At 32.4% G+C, this 14918-nt stretch overlaps 1 protein-coding gene across 1 annotated transcript in view; it reads left to right on the forward strand.

The window, feature by feature from the left end:
• The window catches only part of LOC134701703 (fibroblast growth factor receptor 2-like), a 44065-nt gene extending 32803 nt beyond the window's left edge, over positions 1-11262 (forward strand). Inside the window, exons 12-14 of the mRNA XM_063562836.1 lie at positions 593-663; positions 8643-8892; positions 10295-11262. Coding sequence (XP_063418906.1) covers positions 593-663; positions 8643-8892; positions 10295-10348 — 375 coding nt within the window. The 3' untranslated portion in view covers positions 10349-11262. The remainder of the gene's footprint in view (positions 1-592; positions 664-8642; positions 8893-10294) is intronic.
• The last annotated feature ends 3656 nt before the right edge of the window (positions 11263-14918 follow it).

The raw sequence follows: 14918 nt of genomic DNA on the forward strand, positions 1-14918 counted from the left end.
TTTTTTTTTTGCTTTTGAAGAAAATAGGACGATTCAAAGAACATTTAAATAAATTGAAAAGCCAAAATAATCATTGATGAGAGATTTTACCCAAAAAATTAAAGTGAGAGATTCAGGCTCTTGAGAGCCTCTTGTTATTTATGAAAGTCTGTATTAAAATTCATCTCATGTATATGATAATGTTTCTTTATTGTAGCGATAAATTAACAAAGCTTCACGTTATTTGTTTCTAAAATTAAAATTCGGGCAATGAAGGTTTCTTTTTCATCTATCATCGATTGAACTTTAAAATATTAATTTCCAAATCAGCAACAAAAAACTATCGGACGAATAAAATTTTGAAGTAAATTATAGATTGCATTTTTATCAAGGAAAATAATGATCTCACACAGGTTATTATTTTATGCCTTTGAGCATATTTCATTGAAACATGGTATCGTCCGGGTTGATTCTGAAAAAGAATGACCTGTCGTTCTGAAAGAAAATAACTCCATATAGGTATATAAAACCTAAACATGCATATATACTTTGGCCATTGGATTTTAAGCAGCCATCATGCAATAAGTATTAATGGATAATGTTTATATTGCAGGGTCGACTACCTGTGAAATGGATGGCTCCAGAGGCATTATTTGACAGAAAATATACTTCCAAGAGTGATGTGTAAGTTAATTATTCAAGTTGTTGTTTTCACTTCTAACAAAAATACATGTTAAATGTTATCTTCAGAACGATATAAAGTCAGGGGCGGATCCAGCCAATTTAAAAATGGGGGTTCCCAACCCAGGACAAAGGGGGTGTTCCAACTATTTGTCCCCATTCAAATGCATTGATCTGCCAAAAAAAAGGGGGGTTTCAACCCCCGAAACCCCCCTCTGGATTCTCCAATGTAAAGTTGATTGTTTTAAAAACATTATCAAAGAACATTTAAATGCCACATTATAAGTACTGCTTTTGGAAAATTTAGTTGCTGCCATTTTTTAGCTCACTAGCTTTTGGCCCCATGTGAGCTTATGCCATCACTTGGTGTCTGTGGTCTTCTGTCTAGATTCATATTTCAAAAATCTTTTCCTCTGAAACTACTAGGCCAAATATCTTAAACCTTTAAATAAATGTTTCTTAAGGTATCTAGTTTATAAAAGGTGTCAAATGCCTATTCTGGCATATTTCTCAAAAACTAAAGCTTTTACTTAGCAAATCTGACATGGCGTAAAATTGTTCAATTCGTCAAGATTTATCAGCCCTGAAATTTTCAGACAATTTTTAATAACCCATTGTTGGGCTGCTGCCACAGAATTTTTGCAGTTTTCATACAACCGCAAAAATTGTGAATTTTTTGGTTGTATATAGGTATCATGTTGGCCTCGGCGTCAATGTCGTCGTTGTTGGTGTCCGAAGATATTTGGTTTTCGCACTCAAACTTAAGTAAAAGGAAATAGAAATCTATGAAATATATACACAAGGTTTTTGACCACAAAAGGAAGGTCGAGATTGATTTTGAGAGTTTTAGTCCCTACAGTTTAGGAATTAGAGGCCAAAAACAGGTCCAAAATAAGCATTTTTCTTGTTTTTTGCTCAATAACTTTAGTATAATTAAATGGAAATCTATGAAATTTTAACACAAGGTTTATGACCACAAAAGGAAGATTTGAATTGATTTTGGGAGTTTTGGTCCTTATCAATTCGTGGCCAAAAGGGTCCAGAATTAAACTTTGTTTGATTTCATCAAAAAATGAATTATTTGGGGTTCTCTGATGATAAGCTAAATCTAACCGTATATTCAGATTCTTTATTTTTTGTACTGTTTTCAAATGGGTCTACATTAAGGTCCAAAGGGTCCAATGCTTTTCAAGTGTGAAAAACATCAACAAAAGGAGTATGTTCGATAAGGTCCTAAAATGGCCCCCTTTTTTAGCGCAAATTTCAAATTCGGATTTATTTACCAATATCACGATAAATTATAGCTAATACATTGACTAGATAGGATATAAGCCATTTTATTGAAAATTTCACGCTCCTGCGTTTCATTATGACGTCACAAGTTGTACTCATATTGATTTTTCACGAAAAAATCAATGAAACTGGGTAAATTTCCATAGATTATTGGACAGGAAACATAGAGCGCATACGTCGACAACAAAGATCTTTTAAAATAATGTTTGTGAAGACATTTCACATGTCTTATTTGAATATTAAGCTTGTCGACGCCTGCGCTCTATGTTTCCTGGTCCTTTATTTGGTTGAAATCCAGCTGATTTTGTCAAATTTCACAAAAATCCCTTATCTTGACCTTTTTGGGATGTAAAAATCAACGTGTTAGAATTAAACTTTGACAAAAACAGTTCTGTTTAACTTTCTCACATGTCTTTAAGGCAACTTAAAGCATTTATTGTCTTGTAACTATGAACTTTATAATTGGGGCCAAATATGGCCCTTACCGAACTTACTCCTTTATACATAATCGGGAATGTCCTTCTTAAAATACTCTTCGTCTCACAATGCTTTATGTATACATGTATATATTTTAATTTTAACTTATTATCCAGGCATACAAGTGCGTACATTTTTTTAAATCAATATTTCTGGCATGTTCCAATCTGTCCTTCACCATTGACAACAAGTATATATTACATTTTACCAAATTTAACCTTGGAAAAAATATGTATATAGATTTTTATTTCATCAAATCTGTTGTTTTTTTTTGGTATTATTTATATTTTTATAAATAATTTTCTTTTCACCAGAAATGTTATTCATAAACAAGCATATGAGTTTAGTAATGACTATATATACACATGGAAAAAAGTATTGCAACACCTTGATTTTTTAAAATTTGAAAAATCAGCCTCTTTTTTTTTGATGGAATATAATAAAATATGTGTATAATATCATTGAAACATAGTTCAGGATAACATTGGCATTGCAACGAAAAAAAAATGTTTAAAAAAAAATGATTTATATAACCACAATTTCAATAACAAAATGAAGTGTTTTTTGTACAAAAAAAACGCATTTGACAAGTTTCACTGTAGTCAAACTTTACAATGTCAGACATTTCAAAATTAATCTTCAGATGACTGTTCACATCATGGTTGATCGTTATACGCCAAAGAATTAGTACTTTGTGCGCAGCCTCCATTCAAACGGATAACCGCATCTTAACGTCTTCTGATTCCTGCCATAAATCGACTAATTTGTTGCTAAGGTAGCAGCAACCATTTCTGATGAAGGGAATTGTTTATTTCATGTTGTGTTTGAACTGGGGTGTCCTTTCGCTCACTTTCCGCCCAATAGTGTCCCATATAAGCTCAATATGGTTCAAAGTCGGGCTACGATCGGGCCAAGCAAGATGAACCAAATTCCATTTGAACATTGGATCTTCCTCCACGATGCTAATTTCCAACTTTAGCGAGCTCTGCACTACATTGGATACGGAAAACTGTAAGTCTGCTCGTTAGCAAAGGTCTCCGAAATGGTATTATCGCACGGTAACCAGTAGTGATGAGTTGATCTCGAACAGTTCTTGTTAAAAGGCTCTTGTATGGCCACCACTCCTATTTTAGGATTGTCTTGTATGCAATGGGTTTCCTTCTGACCAACCTTCATTATGCTTGATTTTCTCTAGCAAATGGTATAGGGGGTCTTCATTATCTCGGAAGGTCTTTTACAGCGTTTATTGCCTGATTTTTATTCTCAAAACGACTTCAGTGGAATGGTGATGACCAACAATGCGTGCAGTTGTTACAGCGACATCCCTGCTTCTCTTATGCTGATAATCTGCCATCTTGCTGCAGTTAAGAGTTGTCAAGGACCCATTATAAGGTGTCAATCACATAATTTTAAAAACTTGGTTATTTAAAGTGCTGAAAACAATGAGGATCAAAACATCTTTTTTGCTGTTTACGGGTACAGTAGCTGCATGTGCAGATAAAAACTTATCGAGTCGATATTTATTGATTAAACTCAGGTGATACTTAAATAATGTTTAACTAGTTCTATTTTACCAAATTATATCACAAAAAAATAATGAGTGTTTTTTTTAATTCAATTTCAATTTGGTGTTGCAATACTTTTTTCCAGGTGTATATTATATCACTTTCGGACACGCAAGATAGAGATGTATATTATACACCTAATAGTTCAAAATGGAAAGATATAAGTTATCGGCCATGTACACTGATCAATACCCTAAGAAGTGAAACGATGCATGCATTTGCAAGCTCGACAGGAAATCGCTGGAATACCTGGACGTGTCACCTCACCCCTTACAATACCTTTAGCCATGCGGGTGATCAGTGGAGCGAAGATCCTAATTTATTTGAATCAAGTTTATTACATAAAAGAATAATGAACTAATTAGATTTTCAAAAACAATTTAAGTTTCATGGAACACTTATTTATGATTTGAAATTTGACTTTTTAACTTTAACTAATTCCAATATTATCAGTCTAAAAAAACCAGATCATGGTTATTTTTAAAAAAATAAGAACATTTTCCGTATCAAGTTAGTAACTAGTCGGATTAAACAGCCGTACGATTGATAACTCGAATAATTCTGCGCCCTCTAACGGCCTTATAGCCTATCGTTAATGTAGCAATCGGAGATTAGACGGAGATCAGCGGAATATAACGACTGACATTATTCAGGTTATACGATTGTCAAGATATCAACACGCAATTACGACTACATTTGGTTACTGTAGTTTTGGTCCTTAGACATATCATGGGTTCAAATCGGCAAAGGTGACAAAATGGCAGAACGGAGAGAATTGATACTCTAAATTTAAAATCGATGGTGATCTCTTATCTAGCAGAATAAAACTTTAATATCTATGAATTTGAGCATTTTTATACAGAATGGACATAATATCAATTTTTGATTTTTTTGCGAAGTTTCCCTTTAAGGTCCAAAGGGTCAAAAATTAAACTTTGTTTGATTTCAACAAAAATTGAATGTATGTGGTTCTTCAATATGCTGAATCTAACCATGTATTTAGATTTTTATACGACCGCAAAAATTTTAATTTTCGTCGTATATTGCTATCACGTTGGCGTCGTCGTCGTCGTCGTCGTCGCCGTCGTCGTCCGAATACTTTTAGTTTTCGCACTCTAACTTTAGTAAAAGTGAATGGAAATCTATGAAATTTTAAAACAAGGTTTATAACCACAAAAGGAAGGTTGGGATTGAGTTTGGGAGTTTTGGTCCCAACATTTTAGGAATTAGGGGCCAAAAAGGGCCCAAATAAGCATTTTCTTGGTTTTCGCACTATAACTTTAGTTTAAGTAAATAGAAATCTATGAAATTTTGACACAAGGTTTATGACCACAAAAGGAAGGTTGGGATTGATTTTGGGAGTTTTAGTTCAAACAGTTTAGGAATTAGGGGCCAAAAAAGGGCCCAAATAAGCATTATTCTTGGTTTTCGCACATTAACTTTAGTATAAGTAAATAGAAATCAATGAAATTTAAACACAAGGTTTATGACCACAAAAGGAAGGCTGGAATTGATTTTGGGAGTTGAGGTCTGAACAGTTTAGGAATTAGGGGCCAAAAAGGGGCCCAAGTAAGCATTATTCTTGGTTTTTGCACCATAACTTTAGTATAAGTAAATAGAAATCTTTGAAATTTAAACACAAGGTTTATGACCATAAAAGGAAGGTTGGGTTTGATTTTGGGAGTTTTGGTCCCAACAGGTTTTTAGGAATAAGGGGCCCAAAGGGTCCAAAATTGAACTTTGTTTGATTTCATCAAAAATTGAATAATTGGGGTTCTTTGATATGCCTGATCTAACTGTGTATGTAGATTCTTAATTTTTGGTCCCGTTTTCCAGTTGGTCTACATTTAGATCCAAAGGGTCCAAAATTAAACTTAGTTTGATTTTAACAAAAATTGAATCCTTGGGGTTCTTTGATATGCTGAATCTAAAAATGTACTTAGATTTTTGATTATTGGCCCAGTTTTCAAGTTGGTCCAAATCGGGGTCCAAAATTAAACTTTGTTTGATTTCATCAAAAATTGAATAATTGGGGTTCTTTGATATGCCAAATCTAACTGTGTATGTAGATTCTTAATTTTTAGTCCCGTTTTCAAATTGGTCTACATTTAATACCAAAGGGTCCAAAATTAAACTAAGTTTGATTTTAATAAAAATTGAATTCTTTGGCTTTTTTGATATGCTGAATTTAATCATGTACTTAGATTTTTGATTATGGGCCCAGTTTTCAAGTTGGTTCAAATCAGGATCCAAAATTATTATATTAAGTATTGTGCAATAGCAAGAAATTTTCAATTGCACAGTATTCAGCAATAGCAAGAAATCTTCAATTGCACAGTATTGTGCAATAGCAAAAAATGTTCAATTGCACAGTATTGTGCAATAGCAAGAAATCTTCAATTGCACAGTATTGTGCAATAGCAAATATTTTCAATTGCACAGTATTGCGCAATAGCAAGAAATATCTAATTGCACAATATTGTGCAATAGCAAGAAATTTTCAATTGATTGGAGTTATCTTTCTTTGTCCAGAATAGTAGTTGAATCAACCTACCAACTGATAAATTAAAACACTCTTTACCATTCAGTGATAACAAGCACTTTTTGTTACATTTTAATATTTTATGATGTATTTAAATGAGTAGTTATTGTTTCAAACTCCATTAGAAATTTGAATTGAGATCAGCTTTGAAAAAAGGGAAAGGGGGATGTGAAAAAAAAATGGTGGGGGAGGGGGTTTAATTTTTCTCATTTCAGATTTCATAAATAAAAAGAAAATTTCTTCAAACATTTTTTTGAGAGGATTAATATTCAACAGCATAGTGATTGCTCAAAGACAAAAAAAATATTTTAAGTTCATTAGACCACATTCATTCTGTGTCCAAAACCTATGCTGTGTCAACTATTTAATCACAATCCAAATTTAGAGCTGAATCCAGCTTGAATGTTGTGTCCATACTTGCCCCAACCGTTCAGGGTTCAACCTATGTGGTCGTATAAAGCTGCGCCCTGCGGAGCATCTGGTTAATATTTGGACCTGGTTATCAAATTGGTCCACATTGAGGTCTAAAGGGATCTAAAATTGAACATTATTTGATTTCATCAAAGATTTAATTCTTGGGGTTTTATGATATGCTGAATCTAACCATATATTTAGATTTTGGATATTGGACCATAATAGGTTTTTAAATGTCCAATTTGAAATTTTTAAGTTTTTATGTTTGAGTTCTTAGACCACATTCATTCTGTGTCAGAAACCTATATTGTGTCAACTATTTAATCACAATCCAAATTCAGAGCTGTATCAAGCTTTTATGTTGTGTCCATACTTGCCCCAACCGTTCAGGGTTCAACCTCTGCTGTCGTATAAAGCTGCCCCCTGCGGAGCATCTGGTTGATTGAGGTGCCAATTTGGGCATAATAGGTTTTTAAATGTCCAATTTGAAATTTTTAAGTTTTTATGTTTAAGTTCTTAGACCACATTCATTCGTGTCAGAAACCTATATTGTGTCAACTATTTAATCACAATCCAAATTCAGAGCTGTATCAAGCTTTTATATGGTGTCCATACTTGCCCCAACTTTTCAAGGTTTGACTCTGCGGTAGTATACAGCTGCGCCCTGCGGGGCATCTGGTTTGTTATTTTTTTTACCACTATAGAGCACTCTGCCACCAATACCCCAAAAGACATGAATCAGGTCTTCATAGGTGTGTGCATGACCGGATTTCAGTTTTTTTTAAGCCCCTGTTGATTGCACCCTTGTGTAGGTGCACTCAACTACAATCTTAATTAACTAGGGAAAGTGCCATTATTGGATATTAATAAAAACATAAAAAAGAGAACTGTTTTGAACAGAGGATTTTATTTTATAGCCTAAAATACTGAAAGATTTGAACAAACAGTGAAATGATTCCAAATTCTATAAAGAATTTGTGTTAGCATTTATAAGAAACATGATGTAGATGTTCTGGAAATTAAGTCTTACGAAAACAAAGGTCAAAAGACTGCTACTATAGTTTAATTCAACTTGTTTCATATTGTACTGTACAATGCACGCCATGTGACAAAATCCTCGCGTGTAAACCGTTAAAAAAGCGTGTATTACACGCGAATATCATGTCACTTGACATGTATGCCTGTACATCATCTTAAGGTGGTACCTAACACTACAGGGAGATAACTCTGTAAAATCAGCAGAATGTTTTAATGACGTTGTGTTCATAAGGGAGTATTAAGCTTCTCAATGATCAAAATAAGTGTTTGTCAAACTGCTAAATAACCAGTGTAATTTTTCTGATAAAACGGTTGGTTCAAACTTTTGGAAATCTTTATATTTTTGTCAAAGGGTCAAAGTAAATACTTTGTCAACATTTTAAGAAAATTAAAGGAGCCAAATTAATTTTAGTTAAAGTGTTGGGTACCACCTTAACGAATTTATATCACAGGTTCTACAGCAGTAATATTTTCCCCCAAAAAAGGCCTTACAGATACTTTATGATGACTGATTTTTATAGGACCTTGCTTCAAGTAAAAAAAAATTGCAAAGATGGTTGAAATAAAAGCATATTTTGATTCACTAAGTAATTTAAATTTAATCATAAATATATTAATCCTTGTTCTTTACAATTTTAATCTTTTTTTCATAGTTGGTCTTATGGAGTATTGTTGTGGGAGATATTTACACTAGGAGGGAATCCTTATCCATCTGTACCTGTGGAAAGATTATTTGAACTTTTAAAAGAAGGTCATAGAATGGGCAGACCTCCATATGCTTCAGAAAAAATTAATAAAACGATGCAGTCCTGTTGGCATGAGAATCCATCAGGGCGACCATCTTTCAATAACCTTGTTATTGATTTTAATCAAATGTTGACCTCTATGGACAACAGAGGTGAAGTAAGTATTTATTCTATAATTATGGAATTATCAGAAAAAATAAATAGTAAAAATGGTTTATTTTATAAATTCATTTAAAGTTTGATATTTACTTTATAAATCTTGTTCCCAAATATATGTCTATATTATACAAATGTCAGTGTAATTTTGTATATATTTTCTGTTAGGCCAGGGTTTTTCAATTTTGCTGGTTTACATATTTTTCACATTAAAAAGTCAGGTTGGTCGGTAGGAAAAAAAAGTAAAAAATATCTTTCAAGACCACAAATATGTAAAAAAAAATATGTTTCACATTTCTAGCTATATGAGTGGTATGCTATTTTGTCTCGTTATCCTTGAAATATAATTACTCAACGGTTATAAACAAAAAATGCATGGTATCCTCATCCAAGTTTTGTCCACAGACAAAGACAACATTATATTGTCATTTCACAAACAGATCCTCATAGTTGTCTTCCTGGAATTCATCAGTTGTCATGCATTCCTGTTTGAATATCAATAATGTGGTCATTTTAATAAATTTCCTGTTACAAAACTTTGAATTTTTCGAAAAACTAAGGATTTTCTTATTCCAGGCATAGATTACCTTAGTCGTATTTGGCACAACTTTTTGAAATTTTGGATCCTCAATGCTATTCAACTTTGTACTTGTTTGGCTTTATAAATATTTTGATATGAACATCACTGATGAGTCTTATGTAGACGAAACGCGCGTCTGGCGTACTAAATTATAATCCTGTTACCTTTGATAACTATTTGATATCCAAAAGGAAGATTTGTATTTTTTTATTATTTATAAAACAAGAAAATTCCAAATTATTTTAACTTTAACTTGACGACTTCCACGTTTTGACATGCAGGTTCATTTAATCTTTGAGATGATACATCTTATGGAATTATGACAAAAAAGTGAAACAAACTTATTGTTATGGGTTTTGAACACAGGTTTCTCTCATCAAAATTATTTGGCTATTTTTAGCTCACCTAGCCTAAACTTTTACAAAATCTTCTCCTCTGAAACTACTGGGCCAAACTTAACCAAACTTGGCCACAATCATCATTGGGGTAAAGTGTTTAAAAGATATAACCAAAATGGCCTTCATAGCTAAAAATAGAACATAAGGGTAAAATGTAGATTTGGCTTATATCTCTGAAACCAAAGCATTTACATCAAATCTGACATGGAGTAATATTGTTAATCAGGACAAGATCTGTCTGCCCTGACATTTTCAAATGAATCGGACAACCTGCTTCTAAATTAGTAGTTTTAAGTAAACTTTGCCATTTTTAGCTCACCTGGTCCGAAGGGCCAAGTGAGCTTTTCTCCTCACTTTGCATCCTGCATCGTTAACTTTTAACTAAAGTTGTAATACTTCTTCAAATATATTTTTTTTCATTTCAGGTATATCTAAATCTAGATGAATGTAACAGTATACATCCCATCATATCATCATGATCATAGTCTCTCTCATGTACAAGGCATTCACTGACAACTGTGTTTTATACTTATAGGCAGTGATTGTTTCATTATCTCAATCATCTAGATCGTCTTCCACATATTGAATTATACTTGACTTAATTGTTCAAAGAAGACAACCATGCATCTTATTCAATCTCATGTTTTTACAACAAGTGCTATAGTGAACAAATAAAAAGTTTTTGTTGCTCTAATGTGCAACCTCATTGACACCAAAGACAAAGAAATACTATTAGAAATCCAGTGTCTGTGATTTTTTTTTTTGTGATTTGTGTTGACAAGGATTAATATGTTTAATCATGTAAAGTACAGGAACTTATTTCAAGTCATTTTTTAAATGGAAATGTCCAAAGTTTTTGATGGCAATTTATATCAATTGTGACGAAAATGCGTTCAAATGACGACAAACGAACTTCAAATTGTGATCTTTTGAGAAATAATGAAATTCAAATGCGAACTGTCCGGGAGTATTAAACAAATTATTTAGATCAAATGACGAAACTATACGTCTGGTTGTTGAAATGCCAACTGACTATTTTTACAGCAAAAATGTTGTTTTATAGTTATGATCTGTAAAATTTTCATCATTTTTCCACATTTTCTATATTAAATTTTACAACAAAATTAAGCTAACAATACACAGGATTGTCAATATAGTTTTTTCTGTTTTATCATTCTGAAAGTAGAAATTGTGCAGGCACAATACTGTTTTTTATTGGCTCATGCTTTGCATCATTATACACTATTTTATATATGATTTTGGTTATACTGTTGAATTACTTTAGTATACATTTCAATGAATACAAATTTTGATTATTTAGAAGAATGAAAATAAGTGAACTTGGACCTGTGTATGCAAAAAAATGAACGCTCTAATTAAAAAGATAATTAAGTTTAAAATACAATTTAAGACATATAACACTTGGAAAAAATGATGTGCAAATATAAAAAAGAAGATATGGTATGATTGCCAATGAGACAACTATCCACAAAAGACCAAAATGACACAAACATTAACAACTATAGGTCACCGTACGGCCTTCAACAATGAGCAAAGCCCATACCGCATAGTCAGCTATAAAAGGCCCTGATAAGATAATGTAAAACAATTCAAACGAGAAAACTAACAGCCTTATTAGGAATGATGAATCAAACAAAACAAAAACAGCCTGTGTCAAATGGGTATAAATCATGCAATGGAACAAAGTATTAATGTAATCATGATACAAATTATGGACCACTTGGTGTATATAACGTGACGGTACCCAAATTGCACCTATTTTGACAGTTTTTTCACCTACGTTTTTTTATGATAAAGACAAAAATTTCCATTCTGTGTTTATTTTGTAGCCGTATCCTTCTTTATTATAGAAGTACACCAATTTCATTTTTAATCCATATGGAATCATAGAAAAATTGGTCTAAACTGACCTCCAAACCATCAATGATTCTGAAATGAGGAGTACCCAAATTGCATCCATGCTTAAATTCGCACTGTCAAAATTCTAATAACAGAGCTTTTTTTTAATTTCTTCAAATATTTTGAACAATTGGATATTTTTCCATGTTTACTCTTTATTTTTTATTAAATGGATACTTGTAACATATTGTATTTGATCATTTTAAAAAGATGACGTTTTGATGACGTCGCATGGCGACGTTTCAGTACATTTTGCTTTTTAAGTAAACACTTCACCTGTTGATAAATACTGTGAACGTTTTGTGCATATCTAAATAGTTTTACCTATGTTGAAAGATGTGCATAGTATCAAATCATAAAAATACAAATAGTTTACGGTCTCTAGGAAATCCTGTTAGATTATTTTTACTATTTTGGCTTAATAGGTGCAATTTGGGTACCGTTACGTTATATATATATGACCAGTATGTATTATTATGTTGATGCAGTATATTTACAATTAGTAAACTTATGATTCTGAAGTACAGTGTTTATTTTTAGACTTGACAATCAAATAATGTAAATGTTTTCTATTTGTGTTCATTGTTAAATTTTGGCCAGGTGGTGCCATCTGTTACTTGCATTTTATTTCACTTGTTAAAACCTTATGTATCAATGTTGATCCTCTTTCATGGTTTTCGTTGAGCCTGCGACTTTTGTTGTTGGTTGCATTGTCCACAAATATTCACTTTGGGGTTAAAGATTTTAAAATTTCAATAACTTTTCTTTAACTATCCTGTATTTCTACCAAATTTGTTTAAACTTTGCGATTTTGAATTTTATGCAGTCATGTTAAAACTGGGTTACTTCAAAGAAAAAGAGGGAAACATGCTCTTATGCATATAAGTTGATGTATTTGTGCCTGTACTACAGTCTTTACCATGCCCAACTTTCTGGTTCACTTTGGTTTAGTATAATTTTGATTATTTTTGTCAAATAAGCTTTGACTGTGTAAATTTTCATTTAAATTCATACATGTGTACATATTAAAGAAGCATAGCAGATGCAGTTTAGCAAGAGGAAATGAGAAGTTTAAGGTAAATGAAATGTGTTTAAGACAACCTTATGCTAAGCTTTTATCCACACACGGTACCAATAATAGCCAATTGCCTAAGGTTGCTTTGACCCGAATCCCCAGGTGGTAAAAGGTAGGACCATTTTAGTTGAGTTCCAAAGTTATGGTAGGGTGAAACAACCTCCTTTATTCTGCAATGCATAAAAAAAAAATCCCCTCGGGAAAGGTTTTGTCCACACTTAGTTCAAATGATGGGACCAAGGTGGGTAAGGTTTTATAAGGTTTAAAGTTTGGGTAGTGTTACCACCTCCCACCTTTAATTTATCAAAAATTCCCTACGGCACAGCTTTGTCAACAATAAGTACAAATGATAGGGAATTACCTAAGGTTGTTTGGACCCAACGACCAAGATGGGTAAAGTGTTTTAACTCTTATACGACCGCAAAAATTTTAATTTTTTGGTCGTATATTGGTATCACGTTGGCGTTGTCGTCGTCGTCCAAATACTTTTGGTTTTCGCACTATAACTTTAGTTTAAGTAAATAGAAATCTATGCAATTTAAACAGCAAGACCATAAAAGGAAGGTTTGGATTGATTTTGTAAGTTTTGGTCCCAACAGTTTAGGAATTAGGGGCCAAAAAGGGCCCAAATAAGCATTTTCTTGGTTTTCGCACTATAACTTTAGTTTAAGTAAATAGAAATCTATGAAATTTTGACACAAAGTTTATGACCACAAAAGGCAGGTTGGGATTGATTTTGGGAGTTGATTGAGGTGCCAATTTGGGGTAGGGTGACCCTACCACTTCCCCTATTTAATTTATAAAAAAAATCCCTGCGGCAAAGGTTTTGTCCTCATAAGGTACAACTGGTAGGTTATTGCCTGGACCTATAGACCCAGGTGAGTTAAGCTATGGAAATATTTTGATTGAGGTCCCAAGTTAAAAGAATACATGTCAGTTTTCAAATCCCATGTACAGAATAAGGATAAATCATGGATATCTAAAAAAAGAGGAAAAGATACCAGAGGGACAGTCAAAATGCCAACAAGGTGCAGGTTTTGCTTTTCTTATTTTAAATGCTTCATGGGAATATAATATACAGCATTTTTATATTTAGAGAGCTTATATTCTTCTGCATTTTTTAAACTCGTCTATAAATAAAACTAACCTTTGAAGTACATTATCATAACATTAAAATAAATTGCAAAAAATACCAAGTAGTCCAAGATCAAGATATTTATAAATATCTTCGAAGTTGTGATTTAGAACTTTGTTTTCCTAAAACATATCTTTTTTGCAGTTAAGCAAGGTACTTAAATTGAAGAAAATACAGTTCTAAAATTAACATTGTTGACCTCAAGTAAAAATTGAATGTATAGTAAAAAAACAATAGAGCTGAAAAACGCTCAGTGGTCAATTTTGTGATTGAACAGTATTGAACATTTATTGAACATGTAAACATTTTGAGATGAACAGTTTTCGAATGATTTAATGTATTGTTATTCTTATCTGTTATTGATTATAGTATCTAATAAAAAGAAATATAAATCTTTTGCAATTTTCTTTATACATATGCATGTGCTTTATGGTTTCAAAAGGGTTATAAATGCGTTCATTATATATGTTCCGGACCATATGAGTATTTGGACCATACGGGTATGGTCATGACCATATGAGTATAATACTCGTTTGGTTATTAACGGGCCGGACCATATGAGTATTTGGACCATATAGGTATATTTTTTTTCAAATTACATTATAAAAGAGGGACGAAAGACACCAAAGGGACAGTCAAACTCATTAATCTAAAACAAACTGACAACGCCATGGCTAAAAATGAAAAAGACAAACAGAAAAACAATAGTACACATGACACAACATAGAAAACTAAAGAATAAACAACACAAACCCCAACAAAAACTAGGGGTGATCTCAGGTGCTCCGGAAGGGTATATAATGTTTCAATAATACAAAAACTTTATCTAAAAACATGACAATTTTTTAATTTTATAATCCAAAAACTTCGTAAAAATTGAATATTGATGCCATAGTTAGTTTTCATCGCTGGTTACATT

This window comes from Mytilus trossulus, unplaced genomic scaffold, assembly GCF_036588685.1.
Source record: "Mytilus trossulus isolate FHL-02 unplaced genomic scaffold, PNRI_Mtr1.1.1.hap1 h1tg000261l__unscaffolded, whole genome shotgun sequence".
Taxonomy (NCBI): domain Eukaryota; kingdom Metazoa; phylum Mollusca; class Bivalvia; order Mytilida; family Mytilidae; genus Mytilus; species Mytilus trossulus.